Source organism: Loxodonta africana, chromosome 3, assembly GCF_030014295.1.
Source record: "Loxodonta africana isolate mLoxAfr1 chromosome 3, mLoxAfr1.hap2, whole genome shotgun sequence".
NCBI lineage: Eukaryota > Metazoa > Chordata > Mammalia > Proboscidea > Elephantidae > Loxodonta > Loxodonta africana.
This window is the reverse complement of record NC_087344.1, coordinates 142,924,058-142,937,035: the sequence shown is the minus strand read 5'-3', so window position 1 is coordinate 142,937,035 and position 12,978 is coordinate 142,924,058. Positions and strand designations below refer to the sequence as shown.

General features: G+C 41.2%; 1 protein-coding gene across 1 annotated transcript in view; it reads left to right on the top strand.

Annotated features, from left to right (window-relative positions):
• Positions 1-8,839: 8,839 nt before the first annotated feature.
• ABCD3 (ATP binding cassette subfamily D member 3) overlaps positions 8,840-12,978 on the top strand; it is a 97,551-nt gene continuing 93,412 nt past the window's right edge. Inside the window, exon 1 of the mRNA XM_010598091.3 lies at positions 8,840-9,019. Coding sequence (XP_010596393.2) covers positions 8,910-9,019 — 110 coding nt within the window. The 5' untranslated portion in view covers positions 8,840-8,909. The remainder of the gene's footprint in view (positions 9,020-12,978) is intronic.

Genomic DNA, 12,978 nt, shown 5'->3' with positions numbered 1-12,978 from the left:
GTGAACTATTTTTGTTGTTTATTCTGTGAACTGTATGTTCATAGTCTGCTCATTTTTCCATTCAGTTGATTTTCTTATTGATTTGAAAGTGCTTTTCATTACACAAAAAATAACGATTTGTCTGTGAAAAGAAGTGCACTGCCCCCTCCCCCATTTTCCTACTAGTCTTACAGAGTTTTTTAAGTCATGAAGAAATTATTTTTAACTAGTCAAATTCATGACTATTTTTCTTCTATGGCTTCTGCATTTTTCTAATACTTGGAAAGGTCTTCTCCATGCCAGGCTTATACAATAATTATTTCATAAATAATTCTTTCATGTTTCCCTCTACTACTTTTATGGTTTCTTTTTTCTTCATTTCATTCTTTGAGCAAAATTACATTTATCTTCTATTCTGTTTGGAGGATAAGGTATGGATTCATTTTCTTCATATGGCACAAGATTAAAGAAATGTAAGATTTCACCTCTTTCCTCAAAAAGGTTAAAAGCCCAGTGCACCCAGTGCTGTCAAGTCGATTCCATTTAAATAAATAAACCTTACAGCAGTAGGGGGCCTGAAGGACAGGAAAAGGAGCCACAGAAAAGACTTCACAACAGAATATATCGACAATACTTACAATAATTTGAATTAACATTTCTATAAACTTTTTGAAATTCTCTCATCCTTTACTTCTGTGACCTTATGTCTCCAGGTTTCCATATGATCTTCTTAATTATTCTCACTCCCTTTTTGGCTCCTTTTCCTTCCTCCACCTCTCACATGCGCTTCCTAGGAGTCTATCCCACTTCTCGCTCACCCATTCTTTTTAAATCTTATTCCGCTCCAAAGATTTATTTATTTTGGATATAGAAAACCTTTAAATCTATAGCTTTTTTTTTTCTTCTAAAGCTATATTTGAAATTCTTATCCTATGTGGAATTTTATATCTATTTGATTATTTGCTTAATGCCTACTCCCCTACTACACTGTTCTCAGTGAGAGCAATTCTATTGTGCTTACCACTGGCCCTCAGTTCCTGGCACATAGCAAGTCCTTAATAAATATTTTCATATAAATAAATATTTAGCACTGATCTTTTCCTAAGTACCGGATCTTAATTTTCAGATTACCTCCTGGGCATCACCACTGGGCACTCATCTTGAGTACCTCAAAGTCAATTTGCTCAGTTCAACAAATGTTTCTGCAGGGCCTGCTATGTGCCAACACTGTAGATATAAAGAATTATCTTCAGTACCTACCTGAAAGATATAAAAATATTCCATAGCATGGTAGATTTATTTTGTTTTTGGTAAAAATATATACAACAAAACTTACGTCTGTTCAACAATTTCTATAGGTATGTATGTTTCTAATCAGTATAACCTGCTTCATTGGTCTGGGGTATAAATCACATATTTATTTTTCCATTACTTGCCCAATTTGGACCCTTATTAGGAAGTCTAGCGTATCACTCTGGAAGCTGCCTCTCTCACCTAATTTATCAAAAACTATAGAAGCTAATTCAGCTCAAAGACATTCCATTTGTTTCCAGAGAAGAAAGGGAAGTGACTCTTCCAAGTAGTTTGCTGACCTGATTTTTGGTTACCAAGTATCTTTGGTTGGTAGCTGGTGTTATAATTGCAAGTATCCTTGGTCCTCTGCCATGATGTCCTGGATGAACAGGTTGTTAAGGGCTCCCAACACTTCCCTATGTTTGCACACTGTTCCCAGAGAACATGGGTAGCTCCTAGGTGACTTAATCGGGATGACTGTACTATGCCGTATCAGTTCTCCCTGTGGCCATGAGGCTTTGTTGTCAACTAGTTCACCAGCCCAGATTTCCTATTCCCTCCTGAGTACCAGTACCAATACCAGTACTCGTGGTGACCCCATGAGTGTCAAAAAGAACCTTACTCCATAGTATTTTCAATGGCTGCCTTTTCAGAAACACATCACCAGACCTTTCTTGTGATGCATCTCTGAATGAACTCGAACCTCCAACTTTCAGTTAGCAGCCAACCATGTTAATCATTTGTGCCACCCATTCCCTCTTGAAAAGTTCCCACTAGGACCCTGAGCTAGTGAGACAAATCGCTCTCAGTCTATCAGAGAGGGCCTCAGTCCTTCCCAGGAGGCTCTCCTAAGCAAATTTTCCCAATACCAGTTTGGGCTAAAATCCTTGAGAAGAGCAGTCTTGTCACGATGTCCTGTGATACTTTCCCTGGTGCAGTAGGTACCTACTGTCTTTCTGTTTTTATCAGTAAAAGAGGCTTCTCAAGTGACTTCTTCCTAAGCAAAGATGATTTTCCCCTGATAACTTGAGCTGTTACGTTTTCAGAGAAATTATGAGTAGTTTCTCTTTGAAAAAAAAAGTCTTAAGATCTGCTTCCCCAGACACACTGCTACACATTAATATAGTTATATACGATACAGAATTAGTACAAAGGAGGGAGCGATGAACTTGGCAAGTGGGCTGCAGGGAGGTGCTCAGGTAAGACTGTGCAGAGTAGGCGAACACCAGGCGGCTTTAAAGGAGGAACTGGAGTTGAGCGTGAGATGTTAGGGTGGGAAGGGATTGGTATTTCAGGCAGAAGGAACAGCATATTCAAGGAAAGACTGCAGGGATGAATAGTGGTGTGTATGTATCTACTGGACTAAGGGTGGATTATATCTATTGGAGGGGAGGAATGCCAAAATAGGAGTTTAAAGAGGAAGGCATAACTGGCTTTGTGTGACATGCTAAGGATCTTGGAGTTTATTTTTGTGATGAGGAACTAGGGTGAAATTTTTTCATTTGCATCTCATTATCTGCCCTGACAAGTATGTACCATTTCTGTGCCTCCTATTTCATATTAATATGACTACTCTCTTAGGCATCCACCCAGGAAATCTCAGTCAACTTAAACTTTGTCTTCCTATTAATTAACAGTTTCAGTCATCCCTATCCAATTTGAATCTAAAAGTCTTCTACTTGCTCTATGCTGCTCTGACTCAGTTGCTCACTACCTTTTATCTAGATTATTTTGAGAGCATGTGTCAAACTGGTCTCTCTGCTTTGTGTTTACTCCTTCAGTCCATCCTGCACACTGCCACTAGCATGGTTTTCCTTAAGTAAAAGCTTTCCCTGGCGCAGTGGGTACCTACACTCCTTCCATTTGTATCAGTAAGACAGGCTTCTCCAGTGACTCTTTCCTACCCTTCCCAAAAACCTGCAGCAACTCTTACATGCAGAACAAAATCCCATCTAATTAACGTGGGGTTTTACACCTTCTACAAGTTGACCTCAACTAAACATTTTGACTTTTTTTCTCACATCACACCACTCTATGACCCTAGACTCAAGCCAGACCAGGCTAAGTCATCTTCTTGAATCTGCTTTGTATCTTTGAATGTTTACTCCTATTATATCTTCTCCTAAAGCCCTTTTCTTCCATCTGTTTTTCAAGACTCGGCCCAAAGCAATCTTCTGAATAACAAATTATTCTAAAATTTAGGGACTCAGAACAACAATAAGCATTTATTATCACCCACAGTTTCTGTGAATTGGGAACTTGGGAGCATCTTGCCTGAGTGGTCTGGCTCAGGATCTCTCATGAGGCTGCTGTCATCTGAAGGTTTGACTGGGGAGGGAGGATCTGCTTCTAAGGGGCTCACTCAGGTGGCTGGCAAGCTGGTGCTGGCTACTGGTGAGAGGCCTCAGTTCCTCTCCAGGGCTGTTTGAGTGATCTGTATGGCAGATGGCTTCGCTGAGAGCAAGCAATCCAAGAGACAGATCACGGCAGAAGCCACAATGCCTTTCATCACCTGGCCTCAGAAGTAACACACCGTCACCACCATCATATTGTTTTGGTGACACAGAGCAGCTCTGACGTGACAGAGATTACATAAAGGCATAAATACCAGCAGGTGAGGATCACTGAGGACAATCTTGGAGGCTGGTTGACAAAACCTCTCTTCAGAACACTTTGTGGATTCCCTAATTATATGTACCTCTCTCCTCCTTATGTCTCAATAGCTCACATTCTTTAAAAATCAGAGCTCCTGGAATCTCCCAAGAAAATCTCATTGTTCTCTTTTTCTTAATTATTTAGTATTATAAAGTGTGATCCTGTAAAACTGCCTTTGTTAAATTATGAAAAGATATAAGGCTGAGGAACCTCATTCTCTAAAATCCTAGGCTAGCAGAAACTTTGTTGTTCTGAAACCACATCAGTGAGAGCAGAACATTCTTGCCTGGAGGATAGGAACTATCTGAGTTTTTTTGACTCAGAGAAGTGGCCTTAAGTTCCAGTGCAGAGGTGAAGGTAAGGGGTTTTGGACACAGTATTCTACGTGAATTTTAACTTGATGTTTCCAAGGGGATAAGACTGCGTCTACTTCTCATGCCAGGTCTGATATTAACTCCTTCACATAGAGATCTGATTTGCCTTGAGCCTATCATCTATATTTTACCTAAACTTCTCCCTTCCTTTAAATACTATAATGACCTCCATTTCTTCCTTTTTTTGTTGACACCCACCATTCCTCTGCTGTGTGGTGACCATTGCTGCAGTAAGCTAGTAAACTTTGTAGAATTACAGGTTGGTTCCTGGTGATCTTTATCAGAACAGGATTTACCAATAGCTAAAATTATTTGAGCTCATAATTGATTGCATTTTTTAGACTCACTCATGCTTCTTGAGCAAGGGTACCTTTTACAGTACCTTTTCCAAGGGGTTATACCTATCTTTCCTTTGAATATTCTGAAATCTATTTCCTAAATAGACTACATTTTAGACTTATCTTGCATGCCCTTCCTTTATTGTTACAAACTCCAAGATGATAGTTACTTTATCCTAAGGTTCCCAAATGCCTTCACACCTTCACGTCACTATGCAATTTATTAGTGAATTAGTAATTTTCCTCCTTGTCCTCCTGAGAATCACCTTCTCTGGTCCTTTATGATTCAGCTACAAAGTCATCTTTTCCGTCAAGCCTTAATTGAAAGCTCTATACAAAACTAAGCATTTTCTCTTCTAAGTTTTCATGGTGCCTTGTTTTAGTTTGTTTGTGTCTCTAAGTCTGAGGTGTGTCTCTTGTAGGCAACATATAGATGGATCGTGTTTCTTTATCCAGTCTGTGACTCTCTGTCTCTTTATTGGTGTATTTAGTCCATTTACATTCAGCATAATTATAGATAAATAAGTTTTTAGTGCTGTCATTTTGATGCCTTTTTATGTGTGTTGTTGACAATTTCAGTTTTCCACATACTTTTTTGTGCTGAGGCGTTTTTCTTAGTATATTGTGAGATCCTCATTTTCTTAGTGTTTAACTTTATGTTAGTTGAGTCGTTACTTTTTTCTTGGCTTTTATCTTGAGTTATAGAGTTGTTATATCTTTTTGTGGTTACCTTATTATTTACCCCTATTTTTCTAAGTAAAAACCTAACTTGTATTGTTCTATATCGCCTTGTATCACTCTCCATATGGCAGTTCAATGCCTCCTGTATTTAGTCCCTCTTTTTGATTATTGAGATCTTTTACCTATTGACTTCCATGATTCCCTGTTATGTGTATTTTTTTTTAATTACTCTTAATTTGTTTGTTTTTGTGATTTCCCTATTTGAGTTGATATCAGGACGTTCTGTTCTGTGACCTTGTGTTGTGCTGATATCTGATATTATTGGTTCTCTGACCAAACAATATCCTTTAGTATTTCTTGTAGCTTTGGTTTGGTTTTTGCAAATTCTCTAAACTTGTGTTTATCTGTAAATATCTTAATTTCGCCTTCATATTTCAGAGAGAGTTTTGCTGGATATATGATCCTTGGCTCACAGTTTTTCTCCTTCAGTATATGTCGTCCCATTCCCTTCTTGCCTGCATGGTTTCTGCTGAGTAGTCTGAACTTATTCTTATTGATTCTCCCTTGAAGGAGACCTTTCTTTTCTCCCTGGCTGCTTTTAAAATTTTCTCTTTATCTTTGGTTTTGGCGAGTTTGATGATAATATGTCTTGGGTGTTTTTCTTTTTGGATCAATCTTAAATGGGGTTCGATGAGCATCTTGGATAGAAATCCTTTCGTCTTTCATGATGTCAGGGAAGTTTTCTGTCAGGAGATCTTCAACTATTTTCTCTGTGTTTTCTGTCCTCCCTCCCTGTTCTGGGACTCCAATCACACACAAGTTATCCTTCTTGATAGAGTCCCACATGATTCTTAGGGTTTCTTCATTTTTTTAAATTCTTTTATCTGATTTTTTTTCAGCTATGTTGGTGTTAATTCCCTGGTCCTCCAGATTTCCCACTCTGCATTCTAATTGCTCGAGTCTGCTCCTCTGACTTCCTATTGCGTTCTCTAATTCTGTAATTTTATTGTTAATCTTTTGGATTTCTGCATGCTGTCTCTCTATGGATTCTTGCAACTTATTAATTTTTCCACTATGTTCTTGAATAATCTTTTTGAGTTCTTCAACTGTTTTATCAGTGTGTTCCTTGGCTTTTTCTCCAGTTTGCCTTATTTCATGTCTGAGGTCATCCCTGACGTCTTGAAGCATTCTGTAAATTAGTTTTTTATATTCTGTATCTGATAATTCCAGGATTGTATCTTCATTTGGGAAAGATTTTGATTCTTTTGTTTGGGGGGTTGGAGAAGCTGTCATGGTCTGCTTCTTTAAGTGGTTTGATATGGATTGTTGTCTCCGAGCCATCACTGGGAAACTAGTTTTTCCAGAAAATCCACTGCGTCCAGTCCAAATCCCGGCGGGACGGTTCCCCGGCTGGGATGCTGCTCTTCCTGCTCCAAGACCAGGCACTGCCTCCCGGGGACTTCTCCCACCGGCTGCGTCCCACGCCGCCCGCGGAACCAGCTGGTCCCCCTCCTGGGGTTAGTTCAGGGGGGTGGAGCAGCTCTCTGCGCTTGTGCCTTACCTGACTGGTACGCTGGCTCCAGGCTCTGGAAACAATCGCTGCTTCCCCTTATTAGTTCGTTCTCCGTCTCTAAATCTGTGTTTGTTGTTCAGGGTTCGTAGATTGTTATGTATGTGATCGATTCACTTGTTTTTCCGTGTCTTTGTTGTAAGAGGGATCATGGTGCCTTGTTCATACCTCTAATATGGCACTTTCAACATTTATCTTTTTTTTTTTTTTTCACTCTTTCTTCTCTACTAGCCATTGGAGAATAGGGATCATATCCGTTCATCCTTCTATTCTCTGTGCCAGGCATACCTAATAATTACCTAATTGTTAATTAAAGTAATGAAAATGAATCCCCTTCCCCACATCACTACTAATATTTTGTCCTTGTGTTGTCCTGTATTAGGCAACCATCAATTTATATTGAGAAATCACCTAGGAAACCAGGTTCGTGGGCTTGGTGGTACAGTGGTTAAGGCGATCAAATGCTAACTGAAATACCAGCGGTTCGAAACCACCAGCAATGCGAAACTAACTTGCTCTGTAAACCTTCACAATAAACAAAACAACCCCCCCCCCCCCCAGCAGCTCAGGGAGAAAGATGTGGCAGTCTGCTTCTGTAGAAATTTACAGCTTTGGAAATCCTATGGGGTTGCTATGAGTCTGAACTGACTTAACGGCAGGTTTGGTTTTGCTTTTAATATGTGTAAATATATATATGGCATAGTGGTTAAGTGCTATGACGGCTAACCAAGAGGTCGGCAGTTCCAACACGCCAGGTGCTCCTTGGAAACTCTATGGGGCAGTTCTACTCTGTCCTATAGGGTCACTATGAGTCGGAATCGACTGGACAGCACTAGGTTTGTTTTTTTTTTTAAAGTGTATATATATACATGTGTGTGGGTGTATTATGTAAGATTTCATGAACTAATTTTCTGAACAACACACTTGCTTTTTTCCTTTCCTCACTGAAAACAGGGATTCACTAAGTTACTGTACATATGACAAGATAAATGCTTAGGATAACAATTTCTGTATCTTAGGGTCAGTCAGGAGAAGAATGCTGTCATCTGTAACGCCCTCCGGATTCTGGGAGTAAGGCCAGCATAAATACAATGTACGACTGTTATTTCTGAAAGGTACTTTGCAAAGAAGTGTTTCTCAAACTTTTTGTTTGATCAGACCCACATAAACAAATACACTTCATGGACATATACATATACAAAACCGGAAGAAAAACTCCTTTACTACGTGGTGCCCTCTGAGATTTTCTATTGTGTTCTAATCTGTTCGATTTCATTAAAAAAAAAAAAGTGGTCCCCAACTACCACACTGATCTCACAATCCCCTAGATATTACAACCCATGGTTTGGAAAACACTGGTTTGGAAAAAGATACTTGATGTGTAATCATTCTTCCCATGTCTCCCTACGCCTCTTTGGAGTTTCCAACTGTTATGTTTTCGTCCCAATAATTACCCCGTTTCGTGCAAATGCTTTGTGATGGCGACGCTCTGCTTCCTCCTGGGCTCCTTTAAGAGGGTAGTAACTGCCCATCGCTTGAGGGGTGGAGTAGACTGGTCCCACTAAGCCCCAGGCACAGGCCAGGCTCGCTTGTCCTGTTCTTATTATCATAAGTCTGGGTGTACGTACAGAGGGGACGGGGGGCATGGGAGGGGTGTGCGGTAGAGGTGAGGCGGGGACAGCTATAACGCGTCGGAAGAGAGCAGAGCACAACAGAGAAGATCGGAGACGTCTCGGCGCCCGCGTTCCCGGCGACAGTGCTGGGAGTCCGCGCGTGCGCAGAACGCGTCCTGGGACCGTTCCGGCCTCCGTGGCGCTCGCGCGCGCTCCCGCTGGGCCAAAGCCCGCGGTGAGCTCCGGCGCGCGGGCGGCGCGGGCGGCGCGCGCCAGGGGGTGGTCCTGCGCGGCCGGCACCGCCCTCCCTCCCCGTGCTCCTCTCCTCCCAGTCTCCTCCGCGCTTCCTTCGCTAAGGTAGTCGCCGCCGTGTGCTCTTCCCCGGCTCGCTCGCTCTAGCGGAGGCATGGCGGCCTTCAGCAAGTACCTGACCGCGCGGAACTCCTCGCTGGCGGGGGCCGCGCTGCTGCTGCTCTGTCTGCTCCACAAGCGGCGTCGCGCCCTCGGCCTGCAAGGGTAAGAAGGCCCCGGGCGCGCCGCGTTCCCGGGCGGGATCGGGCGCCCCTCGCGCTGTTCGCTTGTCGCCCGGCCGGCTCGTCCCTTTGCCCTGCGGGGTCAAGAGCAGAGAGGGAGGCGCGGCTGCTGCCAGGCTCCAAAGACGTTATGTCCGATCTGGCCGCGGCACCGGCGCCCCATGCTCACCTCCGCACCTTCCCTCTCGCCCTCACGCCCCGGACTATGGGTCTTTCTCCTGCTCCTCTGCCCCGCATCTGTCGCCTCTTGTCGGGAGGCAAAAGGGGGGCGCGGTGTGTCTCCCCCGTTTCCCATCCCGCCTCCTTTCTTTATCAACTTTCTAGGTGTGTTTTAGTTTTGCCATCTCATCTCCTGACAGACTGTGAAAGATTTGTGTTGTGAACGAAGATGTGGGATTTGAGGATGAGGATGGGACTCACCAGGCTGGACCCTGTTGTCTGAGTCACTTGGGCGAGCTTTGGTTGGCCTCCCTAATAATTGCTGTTTGAAGTCGTGAGGAGGGTCAATTTGAGCTCTCCTGGATCCATTTGACAACATTGGCTTCTAAAGGTTGCGGGGAGGGGCGGATTACCCAATAAGCAAGGTGCCGGTTTTACTGGCTAATTTGTGGTGCACACTTTCACGTGCTGTCACCACCTCTTCATTGTTTAATCCTCTCCTGTGCCCTTTTGGAGTCGGTCGGTTAACTGGCATTTCATCCGGAAGGGTTGAATCTGTTCGGTGGTATTTGGCGAACAATGTTCATTGCCCTGGGGTGCGGGGTGGCTCACTCCTGCTCTGTAGGTGAAAGTGTATTTTAAATGAGGCTCAAGATCAGTTTTGATAACTTTCCACGCACTGCTTCCGCCGCGAGAGAATTTGAATGTTTAGATTTAACTTGGGAGGGTTATAGGATTAGAGAAAGAAAGAGAATTGAGTCACTGTTGTAAAATTACAAGCATTTATCGTTCTCATTACAATTTTTTTTTTTTTGATTTCCTGGGCGTTGTCGACGCTTCAAGTGAATGAGAGAAGGCTTCTTCCCAAGCGTTCTTGCCAGTGATTGGATATTTCATATTAAATCGTGGCTTACTGCTTTCATGTGTTTTATTTCATTCATTCCTCTGGACAGATACTTTTGCTTGCTCTTTTTGATTTGTCTAACATATCTAATTGTTCGTAGAATTTGAACTAAAACAGGTTGCCTCCTGGGTCACAGGACGACCTCTTTCCTCTTATTTGCCTTTCTCTTACTAGAGCCTGAAGCATGGTCTTTCTTTCCTTCTTAAATCTGCTGAATAAAGTTGAAAATGATCAGCGTTTTAGTCGGGACAATACCTGTACACTTTCTTTCTATTCAGTTTGCTTTAAAATGATTAATTCCAGAAAATAGAAACACATTTTTTTCTGTTCAATTGCATGCTTTCTGGGCTTCCGAAAATTGCAAACAGAGGATTCTATTTTCTGTTATCTGAGAATATACCAATGAAAAGAAAATGTTAAAAGCTACAAAATAACTTTGAATTACTTTTTTTTAAAAACAGAAAAATGCTTCAGTTCATACGATAGGTATTTTAATCTCTGGGAGGGGATTCAAGAGGACAGCTCAGCCTTCAGTGAGGCATTTTTTTGTTGTTATTTGATTTGGTTTTTGTTTTATCCAAAAGAACCCAAATAGCTTTGGCTTTTTTTTTTCTTTTTAACTGACTTTTTAAAAAACGATTTTTATTGGCATATAGAAAAGTATGCATAGCGTAACTGTAGAGCTTGAATCGTTTTTGCAACTACAGCAACCTGTATTATCACTATCTAGGTTAAGAAACAGAACAGAACCACTACCCCAACTTCCAACACTATAGATTAGTTTTGAGTATTGAAGACTTTAAATATAATCTAAAGGGAAAAGCTTAGCAATAGTAATAAAACAGTGTAATAGAATTTATCTTTGGTCACTAGTTTTAGCTGTTCGTTGTAAAATACTTGAAAAAAAATCTCTTTGAGAAACTGAACTTTATGGGGGATTAAACTATACAATAGTTAATTTACTAAACAAAAGCTTGTAGTTAACTGTCCATTGGCAGGAATAGGGAAAATCTTTATATCATATATTAAATATTTTGTGGAAGAAAAATGTAACAGGTAAGCATGAAGCTTAAATTACTGAGAAAATTCAGGAACATCTAGCTCGACTGGCATAACATAAAGAAAATGTTCTACATCTGACTGTGGTGAGTAGCGACTGGGGCCTTAAAAGCCTCCAAGTGGCCATGTAAGATATATCTACTGGTCTCATCCTGGCTGGAGCAATGGAGAAGGAAGAAGACTGAAGACACAAAGGGAAGATTAGTTCAAAGGACTAATGGACCACGATTACCACAACCTACACCACACTGAGCCCAGAACAACTAGATGGTACCTGGTTACCACCACTAACTCCTCTGGCAGGCATCACAATAGAGGGTCCCTGACAGAGCAGAAGAAAAATGTAGAACAAAACTCAAATTCACACACACACAAAAAAAAGTCCAGGCTTGCTGGTCTGACAGAGACTGGAGAAACCCTGAGAGTATGGCCCTGGGACACCCTTCTAACTCAGTACTGAAATCACTCCTGAGATTTACCCTTCAGCCAAAGACTAGACAGGGCCAACAATAACAGGTCAGGGATGTGCTTTATAGTTCAATCACATATACAAGACTAATGGGTGCACAGCCCAAAAGTAAATATGAGAAGGCAGGAAAACTGGACAAATGGAAACAGGGGACCTGGAATGGGGCAATGAGTGTTGACTCATTGTGGGGATGGCAGCCAATGTCACAAAACAATTTGTGTGTATTAACTGTTCAATGAGAAACTTACTTGCTCTGTAAACTTTCACCTAAATCACAATAAAAATAAAGATGATTCCCAAGGTTTGAGCGGTAGAAACTGGGTGAGCCAGTGACAGAAGGGGTTCCCCGGTGCTGTGTGGCATTTATCCCTCAAAGGTAGAAAGCTGATGTGGTTAGGACATGACCTACTAGAATGTAGGTGCTGGAGAAGGCAGGGAGCTTGCCTCTCTTGTTTTTGTATACAGTAACTCATGTATAGCAGAAACCTAAAGGGGTGTTTTTTGAATTACTGAATGAATGACTGACCAAATGAATGATTGAATGATGGGGACTCTGTGTACCTACAAGTAAGTTAAAATAGATGAACAATAGAGCAGCCTTCAGGGAGTGGTTAGATAAAATTCACATTTAATCTATGAAGAAAAAATGTCTGTTGCTCAAGGAAAAATAAAAAACTGTCCATCCAGTAGAAAGTAGCCACTGTTGAAACTTGAACACTGATACAAAGGGAGTACTCGAATTCAGAAAACATAAAATAAACATACTTAAAATAGAAAAAAAAAATTACTGAGATAAATGATTGAATTATTTTGAAACATTTAGAATGAGCTGAGTCTGTCTTTATAGATATTACACTTCCAGAGTTACTAGCTTTAGTATCACAGTTTGAAAATTAAAAAATTCTAGGTTTATATTTTATTGACATTTTGGATATCTTTGGTGGCAGAGCTAATTAATTTTAGTATCTGATGCTTAATCAAGGAACCTGTGGCTGCTCTGCCTTCTTTGGTGTAGGCTGTTAACAGCAGTTTTGTCTTAGACTACATATGTCCTTGGAATGGGCTATGTGATAGAACTAGTAAAAACACTGTAAAAGTTACTTTGTAACATTATTCCAAACCATAGGAGAATGAGTAATTTAACTTCTGGGTTATTTTTAACTCTTGATAATGTGATTTTAATGATGAAGTTCAAAGGGCGGCTCCAGAAGACAAAGAAAATATAATGAAATGTGCAAAAGATCTGGAGTTAGAAGACAAAAAAGGGAAGAACAATGCTTGGGTTTCAATACTGTAGGATTGTGTAGGCAAAATATTGAACAATGCAGAAAGCATCAAAAGAAGATGGAAG